The 25,153-nt window shown below is 40.5% G+C and overlaps 1 protein-coding gene across 1 annotated transcript in view; it reads right to left on the minus strand.

The window, feature by feature from the left end:
* Positions 1–235: 235 nt before the first annotated feature.
* Positions 236–25,153, minus strand: part of COL15A1 (collagen type XV alpha 1 chain) — a 165,774-nt gene continuing 140,856 nt past the window's right edge. The window contains exons 32-43 of the mRNA XM_075705876.1: positions 24,250–24,295; positions 20,017–20,106; positions 15,883–15,932; positions 13,965–14,075; positions 12,454–12,598; positions 6,751–6,815; positions 4,870–4,998; positions 4,642–4,701; positions 3,229–3,288; positions 2,099–2,284; positions 787–902; positions 236–452 (exon numbers count right to left, since the gene is read on the minus strand). Of these exons, the coding sequence (XP_075561991.1) occupies positions 236–452; positions 787–902; positions 2,099–2,284; positions 3,229–3,288; positions 4,642–4,701; positions 4,870–4,998; positions 6,751–6,815; positions 12,454–12,598; positions 13,965–14,075; positions 15,883–15,932; positions 20,017–20,106; positions 24,250–24,295 (1,275 nt within the window). The remainder of the gene's footprint in view (positions 453–786; positions 903–2,098; positions 2,285–3,228; positions 3,289–4,641; positions 4,702–4,869; positions 4,999–6,750; positions 6,816–12,453; positions 12,599–13,964; positions 14,076–15,882; positions 15,933–20,016; positions 20,107–24,249; positions 24,296–25,153) is intronic.

Below are 25,153 nucleotides of genomic sequence, written 5' to 3' on the forward strand. Positions count from 1 at the left end.
TGGCAAACTTTGAACCATGTGGGGTTCAAATGGAAGGAAGGGCTTTAAGTCAGCCGCATGTGCACGGAGTGTTCCACCTGACTGGAATGCGGTTTGTGTTGAGGTATGTTTTCTTTGGCTACTTTTTCCTGAAATGTGCAATTACAAAAGATAAAATATTTACATCATTACAAATGAAATTTCAGTGTCAGCTTTTTCTGTCATAAAATGGAATATTCCTATGTGCACCGGTGAATTATTTTCCTTGGGGATCCGATACAAAACTGTTTTCAATACAGAGAACAATAAACTGATTACTGCAGCTATATACTTTCTGATCAAGTAGTTTCCCTGTCTTCAGCGGTGATGCTTGTCCCATAGCTCCCATATCAGCTGTGTGCCAGGCTTCACAGTAGTTGCTAACCAGTCGGATCCCATTTGCAGTTGAACCATGCCATATTACTTTTTGAGGCCTGAAAGGTAATGTTAAGAAGTTATTTCCTGAAAAAATATCTTTTTTTTTTTGCTTTATTCTACTGCACACTTATATGTGTGGTGACCTATATTTCTGCTTTCCTTCTGCTTGAAGCAAACTGGGTAGGGAAAGATGAAGATAGAAAGGAGAGGAAGAAAATGAGAACACAACCTGATATCCCATTCATAGGCTATGAGAAATGGAAAAGAAAGATGGCATAAGGAAAGGGAGAAATTTTTATCACATTTCTAGTAGCCCAAGTACATTGCTACTTGCACTATCTGGTAAAAATAAATGTCATGTAAAACTTATAAATGGTAATGTAGACTCACCAAGATGGATCGGTCATGATGTTCCTCCCATCAAAGGAGTATATTGGAACATGAATGTTGAATTGTCCACCATTTCCATTAAATATAGATTCCCAGTTGTTGAAAAGTATTTCTCCCTGTTAAAGTTTCAAAGCCGCTTTTACAAACAAAACAAATCCAAAATCCATGTCATACCTGATCTTTGTAGACTTATCTAGACATCTAAAATCTTATCTGCATTTAAGAATGCTTATGTTTCCAGCTTTCACATCAGTTTCTGCATGATGGTCCTGAACAAATTTGTCTCGTCTATCGTCTCTATGCTAATAGCTCTCTGATCCATGCCTTTGCCTCACAGTTGCATCTCTGTTCTATTGTCACTCCAAATATTCAGCGTGATCATCGCCATTTCCAGTGTCCTTTTCTTCCTAACTGTCTAAGGGGATGTTTGAAAAATTGCTTGTAACTACTGTAGCTATAGAGAAAATATAGAGATAATTTGTATTGGAACTTCTGTTGAGGTCACAATTTTGTGAAAAGTGTTGCAAATGTTCAAGGCAAAACCTTTGCATCAGGCTACCTCTCAAACTGCTTTTGAGTTTTTCCAGTCAAAATTGAAACAATATTGTATTTAGAAATTTGTCTCCAAGGCTCTGTATTTGCATGCACTTCAGAGTAGCATCCGTTCAGCATGTTCCAAGCATCATGTGTTATTCCTGTAGGTTTCTTTGGCCGTTTGTTCTGGGAGCCAGCCAATGCTACAGAGACATGGTTTGTTTTCCTCAGTTTTAGAGTGTGTCTGTTTATGTGAGACCACAAAATGACTCATGCTCTAGACTCTCTTCTCAGTTTCAATGAGGTAAATCCAGTATCGGTCCTAAGCACAGAATTTGCCTTTATCTTTAGAAATGAGAAAAAAAGGCATTTTAGCTTACTATGTGATCATACGAGAAGGTAGAACATAATAGCTATCTTTGAGAAATGAGGATGCACTTTCCCTGCTGATATAAAAAATATCCAGAAAGCTGAACATCATACTGTTGCTTTGTCAGCAGTCTGAAGTAGGCTATTCTCATAGCTTTATTTCTACCATTAGTCTTACGATATTGAAAAAAACAACCCTTGAAAATGCAAAGGAAATGTGAGACAGTCTGTAACTGTCTACTTTATCACTACTTTTTTGTTTCTTGAACCTGACTCTGAAATATGAAGCAAAGCTGCTTTTTTTATAAAATGAAGCTTGGGTTGAAACTTTCTGCTTTTGCCATTTTCCAAGATTTTGGGGCACCTACAGCCTATCCTAATATAACAAGTAATAAGCACTCATTTTTACCTTAAGATTGACTATTGGTAAATGGTATCGGTCTGTTTTTCTGACAACTGTGGCCAAATCTTGTAAATGTGATGAGAGGAAGGCTCTATAGGTGGATGTCAAACCTGCTAGTTGGGCCTGTTGAAAACACTGAAAATCTGCTCGCATGTCACCAGAAACTGGAAAGTTTAAAGCCACCAGATGCAGCTGGAGAAAAAAAGAAGAAAAGCCACCTTTTTTTAAAGTTTATAACACTAGGAAGATGTATATTGGAAACAAACTAGACCCCCCCTCCTCCTGCGAGCACAAGAACTAGTACCTTCCATACCAGATATGAAAGTTATTTGCAGCCATAACGTTACATTTCTTAAAGCTATGAGACCCATAGCAGAAATATGTATTTATCTTTGAACATTTAGGAAACCATGAAGATTATATACTCCTAAAAAACAAAATTCTTTTAAAAGCAGCTAATATTTTTAAGCAGAAGTCTTGTAGTTATCACACAAACAAAATCCCAAATCCTACAAGCATGGAAATAAATAGTAAGAAGTGACATATACCATTTAAAAATTCACTGTTATCAAATACTAGAAGTAGTATGCTTAAGTCAAACAGTACAGATGCAAGAACTAATCCACATTTTTGGTTTTTGGGTTTTTGTTTGTTTGTTTGTTTGAGGTTTTTTTTTTTTTTAGATATAACTCAGTTACCTTGCTTTAATTTAAAGTATTTTAAATGAAGGCTTAGATTCTAAAGTGTCTATCTAAAACAAGCAGCATCATGAAGATAGAAAATATTCTAATGAATATTTTAATGATTTAATTGTAACACTTGTTAACTTAAAAATTACTGTGTATTTTAGGTACAATCACTAGCTGAAAAGGTATTCCTAACTCAGAATCAGGACTTTTTTTTTTTTTTTTTTTTTTTTTGCATTGGGAAAGGGGCTAGGGTGATGAAAATAGATCTGGAGGAAAAAAAATTAAAATTGTCTCTGAGATATTTAAACCAGTTAAAGAAGTGTATTTATAAATTTCTAAAGTAAAATATGTGAATTTGAAGAGGAAATATCACAAATCTCCCTCAAGATGCAAACTTTCATGTTTCAAGCCACAGCTATGCAGTTGCAATACAGATCTCGTACTTACTGCTGGTTTTCCAATGTTCATATTTGATACTGGACTCAGTGCTGGAAGAAACTGAAATCCCTGTTATTTTAACACATGCAAACAGATATGTTAAACATGTTACTCAGATCAGAATTTTAGACACTCAATAATTTTCTAAATGAAGCAAACATTGAACTGGTCTACCTCTGAAAAATCAACCCAAACCATGCAGCCAAAATACTTTATCTACATGTCATCAATTTGGTGTGTCACATAAATATGTGTTTGAAAGCTGTCCTGGCCAGAGTTGCTTTGCAAGACCCAAGTGTACCCATTCCACTGGATCGCACCTGGAGTCCTGCATGGAAGCAGCCTGCTTTTGGCAGGAGCAGAAGACCAGTTCAGGAAAATTAAAACTGAAATACTAAGGAGGATGTGGAAACAGAAAATGTAGTGGGTGGGAATATTTCTCAAGGCCTTGGTAATTCCCTCTCTTAAGCAATTAGCATGTAGAGACCAGTAGGTCGATGATCTTCAGAGCTGTTTCAGGAACAGCAAAGTTTTCTTCTCTAGTTATGATAAGTATGAGTAACAAGCCACTGACTGCACCAGTTGGGAAACTCATGTGGTGTCAGCTGGAGGCTGCAGAAAATTTCTTGTAGCATGAGGTCTAGACATTTTCCCAGTGTGCTAAGTGCACTTCTCTCTGACCTACTCTAACCTTTTTTATTTCTTTCTGGCCATCTTCCTTCTTGCTGCTCTTTCCTAGCACTCTTGCCCTTTCATTATCTCAGCATTCAGATCAGTTAACCTGTCATCAATGAGACTGTTCTCTATCCCCTTTGCCACTTCTTGGTTTTCATCCTCCTGCAATTTTTTGGGACAGACAGCATGTTCGCATGCAGGTTGGTACAATAACTTTCAGAATGGGGTCAGGTACAAACTAACAACTGAGGCTTTAGAATAGACCCTCAGCCCACTGTGGGATAAACTACATACAGGTGATGATGATGTACCCTATATACAGGACTATAATCTTTTAAAGGAAACCTGCTTTTCAGAAACACTTTTCTGAGTTTTCTTGAAAGGGACCAGGGCTTGGTATGACTGACTTCAGTGTTATGAAACAGAATACTGTGGGGGTTTTTTTGGTGTGTTTTGGTGTGTGTTTGTTTGTTTGTTTGTTTTTGTAGGCAATCTGCTTTGTTCTGCTTTTTGTAGATGCTGCTTTGTCTCTGTAGTGTTTGGAGTCTCAGAAGATGATGGAAACAGATGACTAGCCAGTGTGAGCCAATTTGCAAGCCTGTGTAGTGGTAGGATGCTTATTTTGAACTGACAAGTCTCAGTGGAAAATCATGTTGTGCAGGGATCTGCCTGAAGCTTCTGCCAAGTGTATCACCTGTTTTTGCACATTTAGACCCAGTTTTTCACAGTCCAATATTTTGTACTTACATGGCTTGATATGGCTGGAGGAGGAAGGCTGTCAGCAGGGATAGGAATTAGCTCACCAAGCTGAAAGAACCCAAAAGGAAAAACAAACAAAACTGTATCACCAGGAGCTTCTGAACTAAAAAACCAGAATCTTTGCACCCATACTTCTCCATGCCTGTAAAAAATATCTGCAACAACTCCATTTTGAGTAAGGGAGTTAGAAAGGATTAGGATGGAGTGCAATAGTACCTGTAATTTTCTCCATCCATTTCGAACACGGATAAAAACCTCACTGGTTTCACTCAGATAGATTAGCGTACCTTCTGCTACCAAATGAACTTTTTCCAACATACCCTCAATGTTTTGGAATGTCGTAACCTGTCAAGTAGGAAAATGAAACACGCTTCATCAGACATACAAAACATTTTGCAAATTAAATTGTTAAATTGAAGTGTCATTTGAACACATAAATGTCAAGGCTTCTTCCACAGGAAATGCTCATAAAGTCAGTTTTACATCATTTCATACAAAAAGCTTCAGTAACATAGATATCTTGCTACTTTGGCATACCAGCATCATCATTCTGTGGATTGTAAGTGGAACTACCCCAATAGTTAATTTTGCACAGAGTGAAGATCGTTGCACCTCTACAGTTTAGCATACTAGATCAAAATGGCAGAGTTCAGAAGAGATTTGACAAGGCTTATAAATATCACACACAATTCTAGATACCTTTCCCTCCATTATATTTTTCTTAGTGTTGTGGTCTCTTTTCTTTAAGGGTGTTTTCTTCCATCCCTTTCGCTATGTTTCCAGATGCTGCTAGTTTACACAGCAAGTATTTTTCAGTTTCTCTTTTATAGATCATCAGGAGGCTTAAACTGATGCCTGTCAGGTACGGACATTGCACCTATTACCTCTGTCTTTGTCATCTGAAGATAAGAACACAGTCCTCTCTAAGATGGGTGGCTTCTACAATCTGTTTGATAATTGCAGGTAGTGTAAAATCAGGGGCAAGTATCTTGAGTGTCATTTCTTGACACTTGAGTGTCATTTCTTTCTCTTTTCTTCATTGTCAGAAGGTGTATTTATGCTTTATGAATCATGCAGACCCTCCTGTAGATTTGCATATTGTTTTTTAATGTTGTTTTGACCTAAGTGGGCTTGGATCTCCTAAGACAGTAGCTCATAAACTGTAACTACAGTCCTCTACCTTGGGGCACCAGTCTTTGAACATCTGTTTCTCCCCTGATCTGTAATCATTGTCAGGTCCTGAATTTCTATGAGAAAAGGCAGTTAGCAGAGGTATGACACTATGGTGGGAAGGCATTAAGAAACTTACATACAGATTCTTGTTAGTTCACTTGATATGATGTAGATGATCTGAAAGTCTGCTTGTTTAATACTGCATTCTCAAATGATAGCCAAAGATATCCAGCGCATTTGCTTTTCTATCATAATGCGAGAATGTGGAAAAGGAAAAAATTGCAATGAGCCCCCTCTGCTAGCTTGAATAATTTTTTTTTTTTCCAGAAACCATGAATAGTTAATTTAGAAATTAACAAGACAGAAGTCATAGCTGTCATTTTTACAGCATGGATATCTGGGATACAATTCTGATTTGATTCAGGCAGTAAGAAAAGGAAACTAATATGTATTGTCTGGCACAACAATTTTTAGATTCGCTAGGGAAATGTACAGTTTCCTTCTTAGAATCAAATTACCTATATTACTGGGTTTTAATCCAGTGATGTAAAGTGGTTTTTTTACCACAAAATAGGCATTCAGTAGCTATTTTAGTATCTCAGCATGTTAAGTTACCACACTCTTTCAGAGACATTGCTTTGAAAATGGAATATGCACCTTTCCATTACTTTAGCATGCCATCAATCTTTGCATTTATTTCAATAGGCTGTTACTAACAAGGCAATGGACAGACTTCTCCTCTCATCACTTTTCCCAGCTATATGGATTCCCTGGCAAAAAATTATGAGGTTCAGAAAAGCAGAAAACATTCTAATAAATAAAAACACAAGACAGAGCTTTCCCTCCTCTCTCAGTGCTACCAATGACCACCAAAAGATTTGAAGCAAGGTTTCAATGGCAAACTTCCTTATTTGGCTGTCTTACCAGATTCCTGGTTGCAGGTGACCCTTGCTCTCCAGGAGGACCTGGTGGCCCAGGCATTGCGGCTGCTAAAATAAAACAAGCATACAATACATGTTGACGGTCATCTTTGTTGAGAGACAAGGTGAGTGACATAAAGAAAGGACTTAGTGGTGGTGTCTAGGAGTAGTGGGAGCTTTAATTAGCCATAGGCCTTACATAGTCAAGTTCTGAATAGCTGCGTTAAGCCAACTACAGCAAATGCATTTTAAGGATTTTTTTAAAAGCAATGGTGAAACTTAGTCTTTTCTCTGTGATTTGGGAGGTTAAGGTTAACAGATTGCAGTCTGTTGTAGATAATGTGCAAATGAAGAACCAGATCCACTTAAATTGACCAGACTGCTCTTCTGCTGGCTGCTAATGACCTGCATATGGAAGGGGAGGAACTTTTAGCTCCTGCCCATGTAGTCATTATATCTTTTGCTCTGAAAGTAAACAAAAATGAACTTTTCCATAGATAAAAAAATCACAAGTATAAGCTCAGCTTATGCTTCAAAACAACAAAGAATTCTCCAGTATGAACTTGAACTTCTAAGACTGCAGTCACAAACATCTAGTACCTAGTACCTGTCTCTACTACAAAACTAAATTTCTTCACCTTGAGCTGAAAGTCCCTGTTTTCTGGAGTAAGAACTCTTTTCTTTTAAGGAAGGAAAGAACGAAAGATATGGAAGACTGAAAGCAAGCATCTCGTGCAAATGCATATCATGATAATGGAACTTTGAAACTGTTTAGAAGAAAGAGCTGCTACACACGGACCCTGCTGAGCATCATGGTGTGGCCCAGCAGGGCTCTGCAGCTGAGATGTGGGCAGATCTTGTATTAACCATAAGTAGAAACACCTTCTGTAGAGGAAAAGAGAGATGCGAAGTGGGGGCAACAAAATAGGTCCAGAGGTATCCAGGAGAGTACACTAGTATACTGCTGGGAGGGAATATAAAAGGCTCAGTAAGAAATCTGATTAGGAACAGAAAGGCATGATGAGAGCTTAGTATGACATGGAAGAAAGAGATTGAATAGTTGGTGGGTAGTTGTCAAACTACCTAAGCATGGGGAAGTCTAGCATGTCCTAGCATGCTGGTGAATCTGGAGTATGAGAAATGCACAAAGAACTGCAAGGTTCAGCTCCTAACCACTCCTGAATTCCTACCTTGCTGGGCACTTGAAAATGGTGTTCAGCTGCAAACATAGTGTTATAAGCCCAAATATGGACAGAATTGCTCTTCAAAAGTGAAGGAGAAATATAGGAATATTCTCTGAAACCATGCTTTGGAGAAATTTTGGTGAGCACATCTGGTAGCCCTCCCCGCAATAACTGAAGTCCACTCATCCACAGCTTACTGGATACAGAAACTAAACGGACTGAAGGAGAGTAACAGAAGATAAGCTAAAGGAGCATACCTTCTGCCTTCATAGTTTTCAAAGGAATCAGGATCACAGTGATCTTCAGTGAAAGTGGAGCTATAGATTCCCCTCCACACCCGCAAATACATTCAGTGAAGAAAAAGTATTGACTATCTTCTCTTTTATTGTATCTTTCCACTCTGAAGTAGTTTGATAGTCTGAATAAAGGATTGTAAGATACATTTTTAAAATATATTTGAACCATTGAAAAGTCAGTGAAGGCTAACCCTGAGAGCACTGCTGCATTCCAGAGCTTGGTTTTTACTGATCTGTAACTCTTGAATTAGGAGGCTGCAGTTATGCACCAATAAAGCAAGTTCTAGTGTTCAAAAATGTTTGTTTTCGTGAAACACAGAGGAGCCTTGAAATCACATTTACAAATTGAAGAATCTATGCCCTGAAGCATTTTCAAGGATCCTCCAGAGCAGTTCCTTCATGCCAATGGCAGGGAAAAGGGGTTCAGTTCTCAGAAGTGTTCAGAGCTATTTATCTGCAGATAAGCCATTCCTCTTTCCCCATATTACAGTATGTGAGCCCCATATTACAGTAAGTAAGAGCTTTAACAGAGATAACTGTGCCTTGAAGATAGGAAGTAAATAAACATCTGTGTTCATAACATTTAGTAAAATGGGCATCCATCAGTGTACTGCCTAAAGAAGCTTCTCACAAAGCAAAGAGAAAAATGTGTAGGAGGATGATGAAGACTAATGGCAGAGAGGATGAGCGAAAGTATAGGGATGGAGTACTACTAATAATTTGTTTTGTCTGACTGGGTCTCAGCTAATATTCAGAAGTGCTTAATATAAATTACACAGGAAAAGGCCTGAAGGCCTTTATGGACTTCATGGATGCAGAGGATCTGTCCATGTTATGATGGTCAGGGGCTAATTCAGGTACATGCCTATGTTCCAACGTTGAACATATTAAGGATTTCTTCTTTCTCAAATATTCTTCAGAGGATGAACACTTCTGATACACACTCAATTAATAATATTTACTAGATTACAGATTGGAAGTCTCACCTTGTCCCTGGGCAGCTGTATAAACCAGTCTGACCAGGTTCAAGAAATACCTGGAGAGAACAAATTGGAGACTGTGGTGGGTTGACCCTGGCTGCATGCCAGGTACCCACCAAAGGCGCTCTATCACTCCCTTCCTCAACTGGACAGGGGAGCAAAAATATAACGAAAAGCTCGTGGGTCGACATAAGGAGAGGGAAAGATCACTCAGCAATTACTGTCATGGGCAAAACAGACTTGACTTGGGGTAATCAGTTTGATTTATTACCAGTCAAATCAGAGTAGGGTAATGAGAAATAAAAACTAAACCTTAAAACACCTCCCCCCAACCCCTCCCTTCTTCCTGGGCTCAACTTCCCTCCCAATTTCTCTACCTTCTTCCCCACCCCCCCCCCCCCCCCCCCCGGCCCCGAATGGTGCAGGGGGATGGGGAATGGGGATTGTGGTCAGTTCATCACATTGTCTCTGCTGCTTCTTCCTCCTCCTCCTCAGGGGAGGACTCCTCACATTCTTCCCCTGCGTCAGTGTGGGGTCCCTCCCACAGGAGACAGTCCTCCATGAACCTCTCCAACCTGAGTCCTTTCCACAGGCTACAGCTCTTCACAACTGCTCCAGCGTGGGTCCCTTCCATGGGATGCAGTCCTTCAGGAACAGACTGCTCCAGTGTGCGTCCCCCACGGGGTCACAAGTCCTCCCAGCAAACCTGCTCCAGCGTGGGCTCCTCTCTTCATGGGTCCACAGGTCCTGCCAGGAGCCTGCTCCAGCGCGGGCTTCCCACAGGGTCACAGCCTCCTTCAGACATCCACCTGCTCTGGCGCTGGGTCCTCCACGGGCTGCAGGTGGATATCTGCTCCCCCGTGGACCTCCATGGGCTGCAGGGGGACAGTCTGCCTCTCCATGGTCTTCACCATGGGCTGCAGGGGAATCTCTGCTCCGGTGCCTGGAGCACCTCCTCCCCCTCCTTCTTCACTGACCTGGGTGTCTGCAGAGTTGTTCCTCTCACATATTCTCACTCCTCTCTCTGGTTGCACTTGCACAAGTTTTTGTTCCCCTTCTTAAATATGTTATACCAGAGGCGCAACTACTGTTGCTGATGGGCTCGGCCTTGGCCAGCAGAGGGTCCGACTTGGAGCTGGCTGGAACTGGCTCTATTGGACATAGGAGAAGCTTCTAGCAGCTTCTCACAGAAGCCACCCCTGTAGCCCCCCCCACCGCCACTACCAAAAGCTTGTGATGCAAAACCAGTACAGAGACAGAGAGGTCTGCTCCCCAAACTAGCATACTGGAGGCATAGGTCTTGCAGGGAAATAGACCGATCATTAGTTCTCAGAAATGGAGATCTGTATTAGCTAGACCTGCCCAAACTTTAGGCACGACAGATCTGCATTATAGCCTGTCTATTCAGTTAACAATTCCCTTTCTGTTAGTATGCCATCTTCAGCTGAGATTAAGGAATGCTTTGCTCTGGTTTTACCTGGCTGGATTCCCATGCTGGTCACAGTTCCCAGAGGGAGCAATCAGAGTCGCTTGCTCAGGCAGACATGTTGAGTAATGGCAGAGGAGCCCAGGACCCCATCCACCAGAACCTGGTCTAAGGGCTGGACATTAACAGTATGAAGCTTGTCACTAGCAGACCTGTGACCCAAGAGGAGTCAAAAACACAAATGTCTTGAACTATGACACTTGGTTTATAGCCATGTATTCCCTTTGAAGCAAGTTTGAGATAATCCACCTGAAGCTCCAGTGCCACCTTGTTTGCAAAGTTCCTCCCCTGATGTAGTTATTTGTGGCACATTTTACTCCTTCTCTAATCCAATAAATTGGAAATCATTAAAGGTACGGTAACCAACCCTCCCAAAGTTTTGTTTCTATTTGACATTTGCATAACACCTAATTTTTAGAAGCAGTTCTCCAGCAGTTTCATTCTAGACCTAAACTCTACTGTGGGTAGTGCCTTTATATCAGAGAATCATAGAATCATAGAATCATTTAGGTTGGAAAAGACCTTTAAGATCATCAAATCCAACCATAACGCTAACACTACCAAGTCCACCACTAAACCATGTCCCTAAGCACCACATCTACACACCTTTTAAATACCTCCAGGGATGGGGACAGATGGGGATTCAACCACTTCCCTTGGCAGCCTGTTCCAGTGCTTGACAACCCTTTTGGTGAAGAAATATTTCCTAATATCCAGTCTAAATGTCCCCTGGCACAACTTGAGGCCATTCCCTCTCGACCTACCACTTATTACTTGGGAAAAGAGACTGAAACACCACCTTGCTACAACCTCCTTTCAGGTAGTTGTATAGAGTGATAAGGTCTCCCCTCAGCCTCCTCTTCTCCAGGCTAAACAACCCCAGTTGCCTCAGCTGCTCCTCATAGGATTTGTTCTCTAGACCCTTTGTTGCCCTTCTTTGGACACGCTCCAGCACCTCAACGTCTTTCTTGTAGTGAGGGGCCCAAAACTGGACACAGTATTCCAGGTGTGGCCTCACCAGTGCCGAGTACAGGGGGACAATCACCTCCCTGCTCCTGCTGGCCACACTATTCCTGATACAAGCCAGGATGCTGTTGGCCTTCTTGGCCACCTGGCACACTGCTGGCTCATGTTCAGCCGGCTGTCAACTAACACCCCCAGGTCCTTTTCAGCCAGACAGCTTTCCAGCCACTCTTCCCCAAGCCTGTAGCATTGCATGGGGTTGTGACCGAAGTGCAGGACCCAGCACTTAGCGTTGTTAAACCTCATACAATTGGCTTTGGCCCATCAATCCAGCTTGTCCAGATCCCTTTGTAGAGCCTTTCTACGCTCAAGCAGACCAACACTCCCACCCAGTTTGGTGTCATCTGCAAACTTACTGAGGGTGTGCTTGATCCCCTAGTCCAGATCATTGATAAAGATATTAAACAGAACTGGGCCCAATACTGAGGCCTAGGGAACGGCACTTGTGACCGGCTGCCAACTGGATTTAACTCCATTCACCACAAGAAGAGCCTCTCGGCCCACATTAACATCTTCCCAAACTTGGCCAACTGCTCAGTTTCATAGATTTTGCAAAGCTCTCAAGGCAGCCTGTCTTCATTATGTAGACTTCCTCCCAGCCACAGCCACAGTAAGAATTTTTATGTGGGTGGGCAGATGGAAGAACAGGTATGTAAAGGAAGTGCAGTGTGTGTGGGGGTGTGGGTGTACGCCTATGTACTCACAAGTACAGTGAAAAGCAAAATCACACCTTCTCACCTGAGCCATATATTGCAGGGGGTCCTGGTGGGCCTGGTGGGCCAGGTGGGCCAGGAGGTCCAATTTTTCCATAACCTGGTAAGCCAGGTAGGCCAGGTAACCCCGGAGGTCCTCTGGGTCCGACAACTGAATCCCCTTTTGGTCCCTGTCAGCGATAAAAAGTATTTCTTTGAATGTATCAGTCTCAGTGCTGCAGGGCCTTCATCTCTGGTGGCAACATTTTCTGAAGGCCTGCCACCGCACCACTGTTCAGACATGAGTCTGTACACAATTTTCTTTAAGGAGGCAGGGATATTAGTGGAAAATGAAAAATTTGGCCACATACTAAACTAAATTCAAGAATTTAAGTTTCAGAAAGCTTTCTGAAAGTTCTCACACCTGTTCCTGAGTAGTCGATATAAGCAAAACTCTCGACAGTGCTCTCAACGTCCTGGATCTCAACTCTGCTCATGCTGAGACTACTCACTTTGATGTGCTTATAAGATAAGAGTTTGTCTGAAGGTACATGGTGGAAAGCTTTAACATAAAGTGTGTCTATGCAGGGTGTACGTCTCATGACAAATGTTGTCTTCTCCCTCCTGTGATCAAATGTCAGCTCATATGCCTTAAGCTCTCCAGCTGCCAGTCTTCCAGATCAAAAAGATTCCAACTGTCTACATTTCCATTTTAGCAGTGTGTCCTCAGCCTGAATGAGTAGGGCTTGCACTCCCTGTGCTCAAACTGGCCTGCACACATGGAACAGTTTTTGGACCTTGGACTAGGAGAGCTCAGTCACTGATGGATCTCAGATGTGCCATCCAACTCCTTCTTGCCAGTGGAACAGTTTCTAAACAGGGAGATGGTTCTCAGCAATATGGAATAGTGCCAGGGAGAGTTTTGAAGGTGGGCTTGCTAACCTAATACTCCATCCTCAGCTGTGACCCACCCATTCATGCCCCTTGGCACAGAATAGATCCCAGGGATAACCTAGTTTCCGAAGAATTATTGCATTTGATTCCAAAGCAGCTGTGGTGGCAATTACCAGAAGATAAAACAACTAGGTAGATATTAGACAGTGGCTGAATTTTATAGGAATGATCCAGACAGGTACACAAGGGACTTTTCATTCATGGTTTTGGATTACTGGAATAGAAAATAAGATTAATTATTTAGATGGCCAATAATTTTCAAGTCAGCCTCTGTCTAACTTTATATAGCCTATTTTGGCCTTTATGGGGATGTAAGCAGTAGCATCACAGGTTACATATACTGCCTTGATTTGTAATGCTGTTAGCATGAATCTACATATTGATGTAGTTGTATTAGGCAGCTGAGCATAACATTACATCAATTTTTCATAGCAAATTAATTCTATGCACAACAGTGAAGTGTCTGTGTTTACTCCTAATGCAACTCTCTCATATATATATATAGTTCTTACCATCATCTTGATGTTTGTCTCTTTTTAGTGCCTTCCAAATTAAAACAATGGGTACCCACAAATATTCTATTCTACAACTCGTGTGACTTACAACTAATCCTGGTCTTCCAGGTGGTCCAGGAGGTCCTGTCAGAAAAAAACCTCCATTTGGTTCTCCTTTTTCTCCTTTTACACCAGTGACTCCGTTGTCTCCTTTTTCACCCTTTAAAGAGAATATATTTTAAACCACTGAACTGAAGTGAAATCAGAACTCTATGACTGTTAAAGTTACATGAAAGCTCTGAGCTTAATAAAGAAAAGCACCTGCTTAAAATATTTTTTACATCACTTCCTTCTTCAGAGATACAAAATGAAAAGGAATGCTTTTTCTATTGAGGCTGCAAGGCACTCTTAGCATGGGGGGCTAGGGGAGGTGGGGTTAGGTGGAGGCAGGGAAAATGCCTCTACTGCTGTTTCCTGCTATTCGACCCAGAAAAACCTTGTTCCATGTTGTAGTGGGAGGCAAAGAGAAAGTCAGAGGAAGCATAAAAGCCTGGCTTTCTGCTTTTCTCCTTCATCAAGGAAAAAGCAAAGCCAGATTGACTTGGAATGGACAGATATTTAAAAGTATGTGGCAAAGTGAATATTACTATGCATAGGATGAGAGAGAAGGGCAGGGGTGTGTGCCAGGGTAACAGAAGAGACACCACACAAAATTGCTGACACTTTGAACTGCATTTCTTCTCCTGTCCTTCATCATTGATTATCAGTTAGTTTGGGGAACAGAGTGATAGGTAAGAAGAAGATTTTAAATACTAGGTCATTATCTCCCTGTGCAAAATGAGCGACAGCAACTGTAGGTTCGTCCTCACATTATTTCCTTCTTTGTCTGCTGGTTTTCTTCCTTCAACTCTTTTTGGTCTACTTTGTTTCACCTTTCTGAGAAATAAACCTGTGAATAGAGGAGGCAAAGGGCAAAGCAGGAATGGCAAGTAGCTGCAGAAAGCCAGCAGAGATGGCTATGTCTAGCTCCTCCTCTGACGACTTCTTTTTAGTTTTCTAGTAAACAGGACTATAAAGCTTTCTGTATGGCATACCATTTTGCAGAGATGAAGGACTAGATGAAAAATGAGTACCTTGTAGCTAAAGCTGTAAAGCTACAGACACTACTCTATAAGATCAAAGAAGCCATATCAACCCTGCCATGCATGCATGGGGCACTTTATGTCACAGGAATAACTTAGGTGCACTCAGCCAAGCAGAAACAAAATCTGAAAACCAGATGACACTAAGAGTCCTTCAAGGAAACTGACAGTACACTGCTTTTGGCATCATTAAATGATAACTTGATTCAATTGTTTTCAGATCTTCTGCTGATAAAGAGCCTTGTTCACTTAAAAACATTTAAAATAATATTGCACTGGTATTCATTTTTGTCACTTGAAGCAGTCAGGAGAATAATGGAACAGAAAGAGACCAAACACATCAAGGTATGGGTAGTATACCCATATAATCTCTTGCAAGAGATTCCAGGAAAAGGAGTTTCCAACACTTTAACTTATTTTATTCAGTGTGATTAAAAGATAAATAGTATTACACAGAAGTGATTTTTTTTCCCCCCATGTGTTAATTGTTGCTAAATTTTTCTAGAAGCCCTTTAGGTAATGGATGTCTCTTACCTGAGCTGGCATGGAAACAAAGGCATTCATTTAGGGCAGATAATTTATACCAACTTATGTTAGGTAACAGTGAATTATGACTCATTTTAATACCACCGTGAAGGTAAAAAGCCTCAGTAATAAAATTTTTTGAAAAGTAATCTTTATATAGTACTGACATCTACTATCTCTACACTTGTAATAAACTTGTCTATGCAGCTGGAGTTTAAGAAATTAGTATAATTTGTAATTGATGATGTTTTTGTCTGTTTTGTATATTTCACCATGCTGTACTGTTTTATGCTTAATTTATAGTAAAGTACACTTTAAAAAAAGCTTAAGAGAACTCAAACACAAATGGGATATAATTACCTTTATGCTATTAATAAAGTGGCTGAAATATGATGGAGGCAGAGGTGGACCTGAAAAATGATGAAAATACAATAAAGTACAATAATTATCTGTAATTTTCTTTTTAAAAGCACTGCTTTGGATGTTACTGGTTTAGGAGTTTAAAGGAAAATTATTTACAATAATAACATTACCCTTTAAATCTAACAGATATTTTTAGTTTGTTTTCCTAACAAAGCAAGGCTTACATGCCCTATCTTGACTGTCACTCCTCCACCTTAATAACTCCTGAATCTGATTGTGAATTTCAAACAAATTTGAAAGCAAAGAAGGCTCAAAGATGAAAAATTCCCAGTTTTCTGAAAAAATGGCAGCTGGGCAGAGGGTGAAAGAGAAGCACCCAAATTAACCGCTTTGATGGAAGCCAAGGTAAAAGAAAAGCTTTCCATATATTTTGCCAGCAGTGAGGTGGCCAACTGGTAGTTGTGTTATCTTTCATGCAAGGACAGTATCATAACTGACAAGAGAAAGAACCACTGTTACTGCCATGCTGCTGATCATAGAATAATTGCTCCTTGACATTTTTCTGCAACAAAACCCAATACCAGTATCAATGGTTATACCACCTGTGTTGTGTTGTCTGCCAATGGTCGTCAGCCAAAGCCAGCACAAAAAGTGTAAAAAGCCTTCAAATATTCTCTGTTTGGCATACGCTTGGAAAAAAGACTGTTTTACAGCTCAATGCATTTTCTTCATAAGTGTTTGGATTAATTTTTGAGATCTTTGGGTCCAACCCTATGCCAGCCATAGGACTCAGATCTCAGTATGCTATCTCAGATACAATTAAGTCAGGTAGACATTGTATATATCTGTACTCTGGGACAGAAATGTATTCTCACTATGGCAGCTATTTTGATTTTATTCCAACCCTGCCAATTATAGCTTGCTGAAGTGATTTCCTTGATCCATGTGAGGGGATGAGGAACAGACATGTGGAATCGCAGGTGTCCTTCTCAGATGTTGCTTAGTATTAATCTCTACACTGGACAATATCTGAGGTCTTTCTAGGATGACCATCAAGCAGACTAGGCCTGGGCAACATCAGGTACATGAGGAAGAGGGAGGTCACCACTCAAAATGGAAGTAAAAAAATCTATGGTAGGGAACCAGTAGGCTCTACCTACACTGGTAGGTAAACTGTATTAGACAAGTTCCTCAGCCCTGAGGTAAAAGTGGCACAGCTTCCATCCATACAGCTAAACTGTCCTCCTCACTCTCAAAGCATGAGAGACTTATCCATACAGCCTATTGCACAAATCCCTGGCTTAAGCTTCCCCCAGGCCATGCTATTGCCCGGGGAAGTGTTACTTATTGTAGGTTGAATCCAGGCCAGGAAACATAGGAACAGTGAAACTGCAGGACAGTTGTCCTCTGTGTCCTGAGTCTGTTTAGTTTACTAGTATACACAGCCAGAGAAGTTTGCCTGACACGGCTTCTCAATAGGGCAACCTAGTTCAGGTCTCTTCTGTAGACATTCAGTGGAGGGTTGGTAAGCAATTTGTGGCAGGACCTTTAGGGCTCTTAACACTAGCCAGAGGGAAACATACTTTGTTCTGTGGCTTCTGCTGGAAGACCAGACATTTTCATTTTAGTTTGTTTTCAGATGTTGCTGAAACAGGCTAACAGCATTTTGCATGTGCATAATTAATGGCAAAATCATGCCCTCCCAACAATCATAAAGTCACAGAACTTTGTTGACCTTTCTTTTAGAAAATGGGAAGCTACACTGCTTTCAGATCTAGGATCTGATCTAGATATTAACTTAGTCCCTGAAGCAAGAAAACTCACTTATTACCAGGATTAATGCTTGCCTAGCAAGAAGCCATCTTGCTCCACCTCACTGATTTTCCTTTAGCTCCATTCCTTCCATGATTCACAGAGAAAATGGTGAAAATTCTTCATACAGAAAAGAAGGTCTCAGGACAAAAAACCAGGCCAAAAGGTGGATTTGGATGAGTGTCAAAACCTGCCCAGAATGCCAGGTTGGCCTTTTGGGGAATGACCTGCAGGAAGGAAAGAAGTTGCCTATGGTCGAGGGCCGGCACACTGCAATAAACACTGCAGATCTTCAGCCTTAGGCAACTGGGTCTGAGACTGATACAGTGAAGTCTTCTCCTCTATTTCTAAATGTGTTTTCTTACAAGGATCCAGACTGTGTTCCTCTGGCCAGAAACACTGTGGTTGTGCTGGAGCATTGCACATGTGGTTGGAACACAACACATATGCTCTGGATACTTACTACACCTGCCTCTATAGAGAGTAGTTAAATAAAGTATGGCCTGCCATTTACCCACTTTTTGTGTTGGCTTCATATTTTTACATGGTATCAATTAATACAGCTTGTTTGTAAGGTTGGAGAGGAAACATTTTGTGAAAAGGAAAAATAAATCCACTGCCTGGACAAGTACCACAGTTCAGAAAGCTTTTCTGATTGCTGGAACTCAACAGATATCGTAGTGGAAGGAGCTTCAGCCATCTGTCCCTCAGAGAAGGTTTTGAAAAATGTGTGTGCTTTAATCATGTTCCACTACCCTGCAACTTCTGGCTTGTGAATTTTCCCTGTCAAAGATTCTGTGGATATCTGTGAGACCTAGAGAATTGGTTTGTATGAAAGAATATTTTAGCAGCTACATCAATGAGCAAGAACCAAACAGGAATATTTTTTAGAGCAGCAACAGAACTGGTCTTAGTTAACATATTTTAATTTCACAAAATATTGAAGCTAGTTGATCTGTTTGGATTTGATTGGCAAACAAATGAATAAATCTTGGTTATTTTAGGAGAAAGGTGAATTCAGTTTTCAGTTTAACCAGAAATCTCATGTTATTTTCACCATCCTTCACTAGCTGCAGATTTACACAAGATCATAAGCATAATCCACTCCTTCTGAAGCACTTGAAATCATCAGGTATAGGCAAAAATACTTGTAGGATATTAATTTGCATTAAATAAAGAGCCTGGGAAGGAAGAAACATGTTCATGGTGGATAAACCAGCACAGAACAGAAAATGTTCTTCATTTCCGTTTAGGAATGCTTCTTGCTTCTGCTTTTTACAAGTTTATTGATGACTAGGAAGAACTAACCACTTATTTTAAGGCACTGGATATTGATAAGAATGAAAATTAATGAGGACAAGATAAGAAAAAGATTTTATTAGAACAAACAGATGTCCTCTTAAAAATAACCAAAATATCATGTTCAGTCAACAGAACTGTGTCTTTGGAACAAAGACAGAAATATCCATATAGATATAGTTTTGTATTTATTATCAACACATTAGAGGACAAAGATTAGAAATATGGTATAGCAACATTAATTTGATATACTGCTTCTTCTATTTCAAATGATTTCTGGCACTGACCAAAGCCTTATCTCAGTATACGAGATTTCAACAAACATATAGAAAAGGAAGAGTTTGTAATAGAAATCTTTTCAAATAGATGCTTGTTTCTGTAACTATTTTTGAATGTGTAAGAATTATATCAACTTTTTGATACAGAAAAGTAAGTCTTTGGTGAGGAACATCTGTTATGATGCTCCTAGCACCAGTGAATTGGTATTTTTAGTTCACGCAGACTTTTCATGATTATCACAAGTAAAGCATAGACTATTAAAAAGTTGGTTGAAATGGAGATCATCTAGTTCCACCTCCTGCTGGAAGTGGGACTGTCACCAACAAATGACTGCCTTGAACTCAGAATGCAGGAGTGTGTTACCCTGAAATGGGAAGCACTGGATTTTAGCCCAATTGGCTCAAAAAGATTGACAACAAAATGATATCTCTGGAAGTGGACATGATGTCCTTCCAAGATTTCAAAAAATCTCTGACCAGCCAGTTATATTTCAATATCTATTCTTGTACTTAACACGTTTGTAATACTCACAAATGTGCAGCACAGACACTTTTCAGAAGACATTTTTGATAACATTATGGGCTTTGTTGTTCTGTGTGTCAGTTCAGCAAGGAACCTAGGTATAAGTCTTTAGGCAGGTAAGGCTGCAGGGGTAAGTATCAAAATACTTTGTTGAATTGTTCTTTAAATTAAACACGTATTCCTTTACAGGATGTCAATGACATATCAGATTTAGTATACCTGGTGGTCCTGGAGCACCTCTGTCTCCCTTTTCTCCTTTTAAGTCCGCTGAACTGCGCAGCCCCCAGGAATCTCTGTTTGCTTTAGCACCTGCTATAAAAGCATCACAAATCCATGAGAACTTGCAAACAGCAGAGACTATAGCAGTGACAACCAAACCACTGAAAGTGAGAGTAGACTTTCCCATACACATGGGGCATGTGGCTCCAGTCCCTATATGCTTGTCTCACTCTCCTCATGAATGGTTGCCTGATTGTCCTCTCTTATCAACCCCAACATATGGAAGACAATCTCTCTCTTACAAGTCAATCTTTCATGCTCCGTTCCCCAGCCACCTAGCCTAAGACCCTCTGAACAAACCTGTTCTCATAGCATTAGTGAATTTGACTGCGGCAAGTGTAGAAACAGTTCTTGAGTTATAGCTCTGCATTTGATACCACATCTTCTACTATCTCCAGAATTCAAAACAAACCAATAAATGATAATATCTGCAACTGTGAATGTCAAAAATGTTATTTTTTATTGCTCCTTCATGTCATAAAAGCATTAATAATAAAGAAAATGTTCTCTGAAACCAGAAATGCTTCTAGCATAATTTTCCATCCAGGTGAGCTAAGGGTAGAAGTGCACCTACATCTGGATAAACCTTCTATTTTCCCAGATATTATTCAACTTTCATGGTAACCTTACCCTCTAAAATATCTGGGTAAAATGACCCCTGAGTATTCAGACTTCTTAGGTCTGATTTCTCTCTTTTTTCTGCCTGAGTAATTGTTAATATCTTTGCAACATTCATGTAAAATAACATCATTCTGCCACAGTAACATCTTATAGCCACTTCCTTCAGGTAGAAGTGCCTTTTCAAGTTTAAGGTGAGGTGGTCCTATTCTGAGTTATGAGCAGGAAGGGTGCTGAAGTACAATAACAATCAGATATAAGACACATCGCTTGAAGTGCCCATGATAAGTTCAGTCCCTGTGTTCAGTTGTGATCTATGCTGGAAATCAGTGGAAGAACACTGGAAGAACTGGAAGAACACAGTCACTAAGAACACTGGCTCTTTGCTAACCTAATCTGATTACATCTGTGAATTTCAGTGGGGCAAGCATTGAAACAATCTCTTGCTTGGGTATCCAGTCCATGCTCCATGACCTGGTGCCACTTATAAATAAGACTTTATTGGTAAGAAATAAAGACCTTATGGGTAAGAAAGCCTTAGTTTGAAAAATAGTTACAGCATTTTTCCTTATTCTAGTTGTGCAGAATGGCTACAAATACAGAAGAATGAGATGGACTTTTCCCTTTCAGAACCCTGTGTTACAATGGAAGTTTCCAGACAGTTGCTCTCCACCCTTCTCTTTTGTCTTTCAGCCATGAGAGGTGAAAGCTGGTTGTACTCCCATGGGTCTCTCCGTGATGTGTCTGGTGACTTAGCCTCCAGCTGTGAGCCCATGTTCAAATGCCTATTGACAGAACAGTGGGGGCATCATTTTATGTTGCACTGAGGCCAATCACACAACCTCTCAGGTGTGCAGTTAGACAGTTTTCCTAGTTGTCAGCTGAACCCCAATTGTCCAACTGTGACATCTTCTGACTTATTTTCCAGGCAGATTTCCAGTCCAGTCACCAGTATTTTAGGTCTTCTTAAAATATTGAGACCAATACAGAGCTTATACAAGCAAGGTCTGACTTTCTCTTCTTCAAGATATCTTCCTTTACCACCTACTATGTCCACTCTTGCCCCTTATCCTGATCCCTTATATTCTTTTCCTTCTCTTCATTTCTTTTTCCATTTGGATCAAGGTGGCCTGGTCTTTTCAAGTGTCTCAGTCATTGTTGAGGGAGAGGACCTGTTCCAGTTGCTGATATCAGCCCCCTGCCTACTCTCTGGGCCACACTAAAGAACTGGTCCCCAGATAGCCATCTCTTCCTCCAGAAACAGCCCTAAGCCTCAGCATTTGGGCTGAGATAACATAAACTACTGCTGCATTATTCAACTTGTTTTGCATGCACTGTTTTTGCCATGCAAGCTCTGACTTATCTGATTAAACTGTAAGCTCTCCAGACTCCTTTGCACAGTGATGGGAACAGTGATTTAATTCCCAGGAACATGGGAACTAGGAAACAGGTTCAGGCTGTATATTAGAGGCTGCACTACTGCTTTTTTTCCAGACAATTACTCTGAAAGTATAATAAATAGGCAGGAAAAAAATTTTATTATAAGTAGTTAAAAGGAGGAAGACCACTGACTTTATTTCGTCTGTGGCCTTGAGAAGACCTCCTTCTCCATTGTGTACTACTGGATCATAAGAAAACTGCTGGCTGCTCCCTGTGGATGGTCTGGGACTTTGTTTTAATGTCCCAACTTTTTTTTCAGCTCCAAGAAGCTCTGAAGGGGCAAAACTGTCACAGAACTTTCTACTACCATTGGAGCTGAAGGACTTCCACACAACTTGGTCAAGGCAGCACTATTTCAATCAGCATTCACCATTCTTTTTGGTGCAGAATTACTACCTGCTTCCCTCTGCATGTAACTGAATCCATCCTTGGAGCATGTCTTTGAGGAAGGACAAAAGCACTGAACCACAGATGCAGCCCTGTGTTAATTTTAATGATTGGTACACACAGTAAGTGACTACTTTGTGCTTACCTGGTGGAATACTAGCTCAAGAATGGAACAGTCAGACCATTACAATAATCTTAAAATGGGATGAAAACTGTATGTAAATGGTGACTTTTCCTCCTTAAACCAAAGAAAGAAGGGATGCATGCCAGAGTGACTTGAGGATTTACTGTTTGGGTTGAGAATCAGTATGTATTTTGAGAAATGGAACTATAATGATTAATTGAATAAAGCTGACAAGTTTTCAACAAAATTGTCATAGTCAAAATCCTCACTTTCAAGCTTTTACCTAGGCTGAAAGTCTAAAAAGACCAGAATGTCCTTTATCAGCTTGGAGTCAACTCTTAGAACTAAGGAAAAATGCCTTGAACCAAGAACTTTGGTCTCTCTGTGGACACTTATTCTTTTGGATCATGGATTCTTTGTTAAAAAACAAAATATGGACAGAGAAATCTTTTGGAGTCCCTGTGTGCCGCAGGAGACAAGCAATTGGGAGTCTTTGAATTTAGGAGCAGCACTGGACAGTCTAGGCTCTATGGACTTAATTCTGTGGACATAGCCCTGAAGAAATGTGGACAGTTTGCCAAGCACAAGACTTAGGCTTTCACTTGTAAGAGGTAAGTCATTCAGCAGTAAGGATTCAGAAGAAAAACTCAGGGCATCATTGTACCCCACAAACTTTTGTCCTGAAAAGTTGTACCTTTGTACATTGTACCCCTCTATTGTCCTGAAACCCCCTTCCATCAAAAGGAGTGAAAACTAACAAAACTTCTCCAGTCTTGTGACAATTTCCCCAGGGTCCTCATGTGTGGAGTTTCTCATCCTCCTTCCCCATTGGTCTTACTTCCTTCTTTGTCTGCCGGTCAGATTTTTGTCCTAGCTACTCCCAAACCCCAGAAATTACTTTCTTTTCTACAGGCCTCATCTACCTAGTGAAGGAGGAGATGAGAAACATTTCTTCTGTCTCACCAGAAAATTCACCTCCCCCTCACAGAAAGAACTGTTAATAGCCTGTTTCTTTCCCTCGGCAATATTCTCTGGGACTCCAGCACCCAGTATGTGTTGATCCTGCCTGTGATAATTTTCTTTCAAGCAAAAAGATGGGACCTCTGATTAGAAGCTCAGTTTTTTTGGTATCAGTCACTCAGAGACAGGAAGTGGTTTTGACACCGTCAGTTAAACACTGGAGGAATGAGACCACCTGGTTGCTTGGTGGGATGTAGTATCAGGTGGACTTTAGAATTTGCATCTTAGGAGCATTGCCAGAGCAGAGAGTAATGATCTGGCGCAGCCACGTGTGACACCTCTGCTCTGACACAGGACTTCTAAGATTGGATCTTGCAGAAACTGTGTTGCACTGCTCAATTCAGAAATCTTAATCTTCAAAGTGCAGACCTAGGTTCATTTGCTCTTTGGCCTACATGTTGAGACTGGACCAAGATACGATCTTACAGCTTCACCAGAAAAAGAAGTGAGACCACCATTTTTTTTTTCCTTTTTTCACCCCCATAAACCCAGTTATGCAATAGCCAAGAAAAAGCAAAAAGAGCTTAACTAAGAAAAACAAAAAAAGCTTATTTAAACCAAGGTACAAGAAAAGAATTACTCACCATGGACATTAAGAGCTTCTTGATTTCCAGGGTAAGGAGTGCTCACCTATAGACAAAGAAATCTATTAAAAATTATCCATACACATTAACCAATGGAAGTGCATTACTTGGCGTAAAAAGCCTGGAAAATTGGCATGCTATCACAGTAAGTATTATAACAACACTCTGGGATTATCTCCAGTTTGACACGGTCCAATTATTAGCTGATCAAGCTTTTTCAGGATTGTGCTCTCTTTAACATGCAACATGCTTTCAGCAAGAGGGTAACAACATGCGTTTTGGAGGCATCAGCAAATCCTACTCTCAGTCATGCCAGTGAAGCATCAGAAAACTCATTCTCCAAGAATAATTCTGAATTTATGTTGCTGCATTTGAAAGCAAGATTTGATTTTTGACTGCAAGGTAACAGACTGTGTTTGTAAATTTTTCATCAGATCATGGCTATGCCTACTGTCTGATGTCAACCTATGCTCCACATGCATTGACACCACAACTGGGAGGCAGAAGCTATTCTAGTCTATCCTGTTCTGACACGAGCCACCTGTAACACTTGGCACGCTACTTACCTCTGCTGCCTGTCTTCAAAATAGGGACAGTGCAGGAATTAAAATGTGGCACAAAATGTGGCACAGTACTTGGAAATGGGCAGATCTTAGTACTAGGTAATACTGTTTATATGAATCTAAGCAAGTGTATGAAAAAAAATTAAAGGTGCTGCATCTGGCTAATCCTGTAGTATTAGCTCTTAGAAGTCTTATTCACATGGATAGCTCCATTAACTTCAGAAGTTCAATTCACATGAGGAAAACTTCTGGGGTTCAGCCTGTAGTTCTATATCAATATTAATTTATGTAGGCATGTACAGCAGACTTCTTATCTATAAACTAAGATAGGTTTAGGAGAT

This window comes from Pelecanus crispus, chromosome 2 (genome assembly GCF_030463565.1).
Source record: "Pelecanus crispus isolate bPelCri1 chromosome 2, bPelCri1.pri, whole genome shotgun sequence".
Lineage (NCBI taxonomy): Eukaryota > Metazoa > Chordata > Aves > Pelecaniformes > Pelecanidae > Pelecanus > Pelecanus crispus.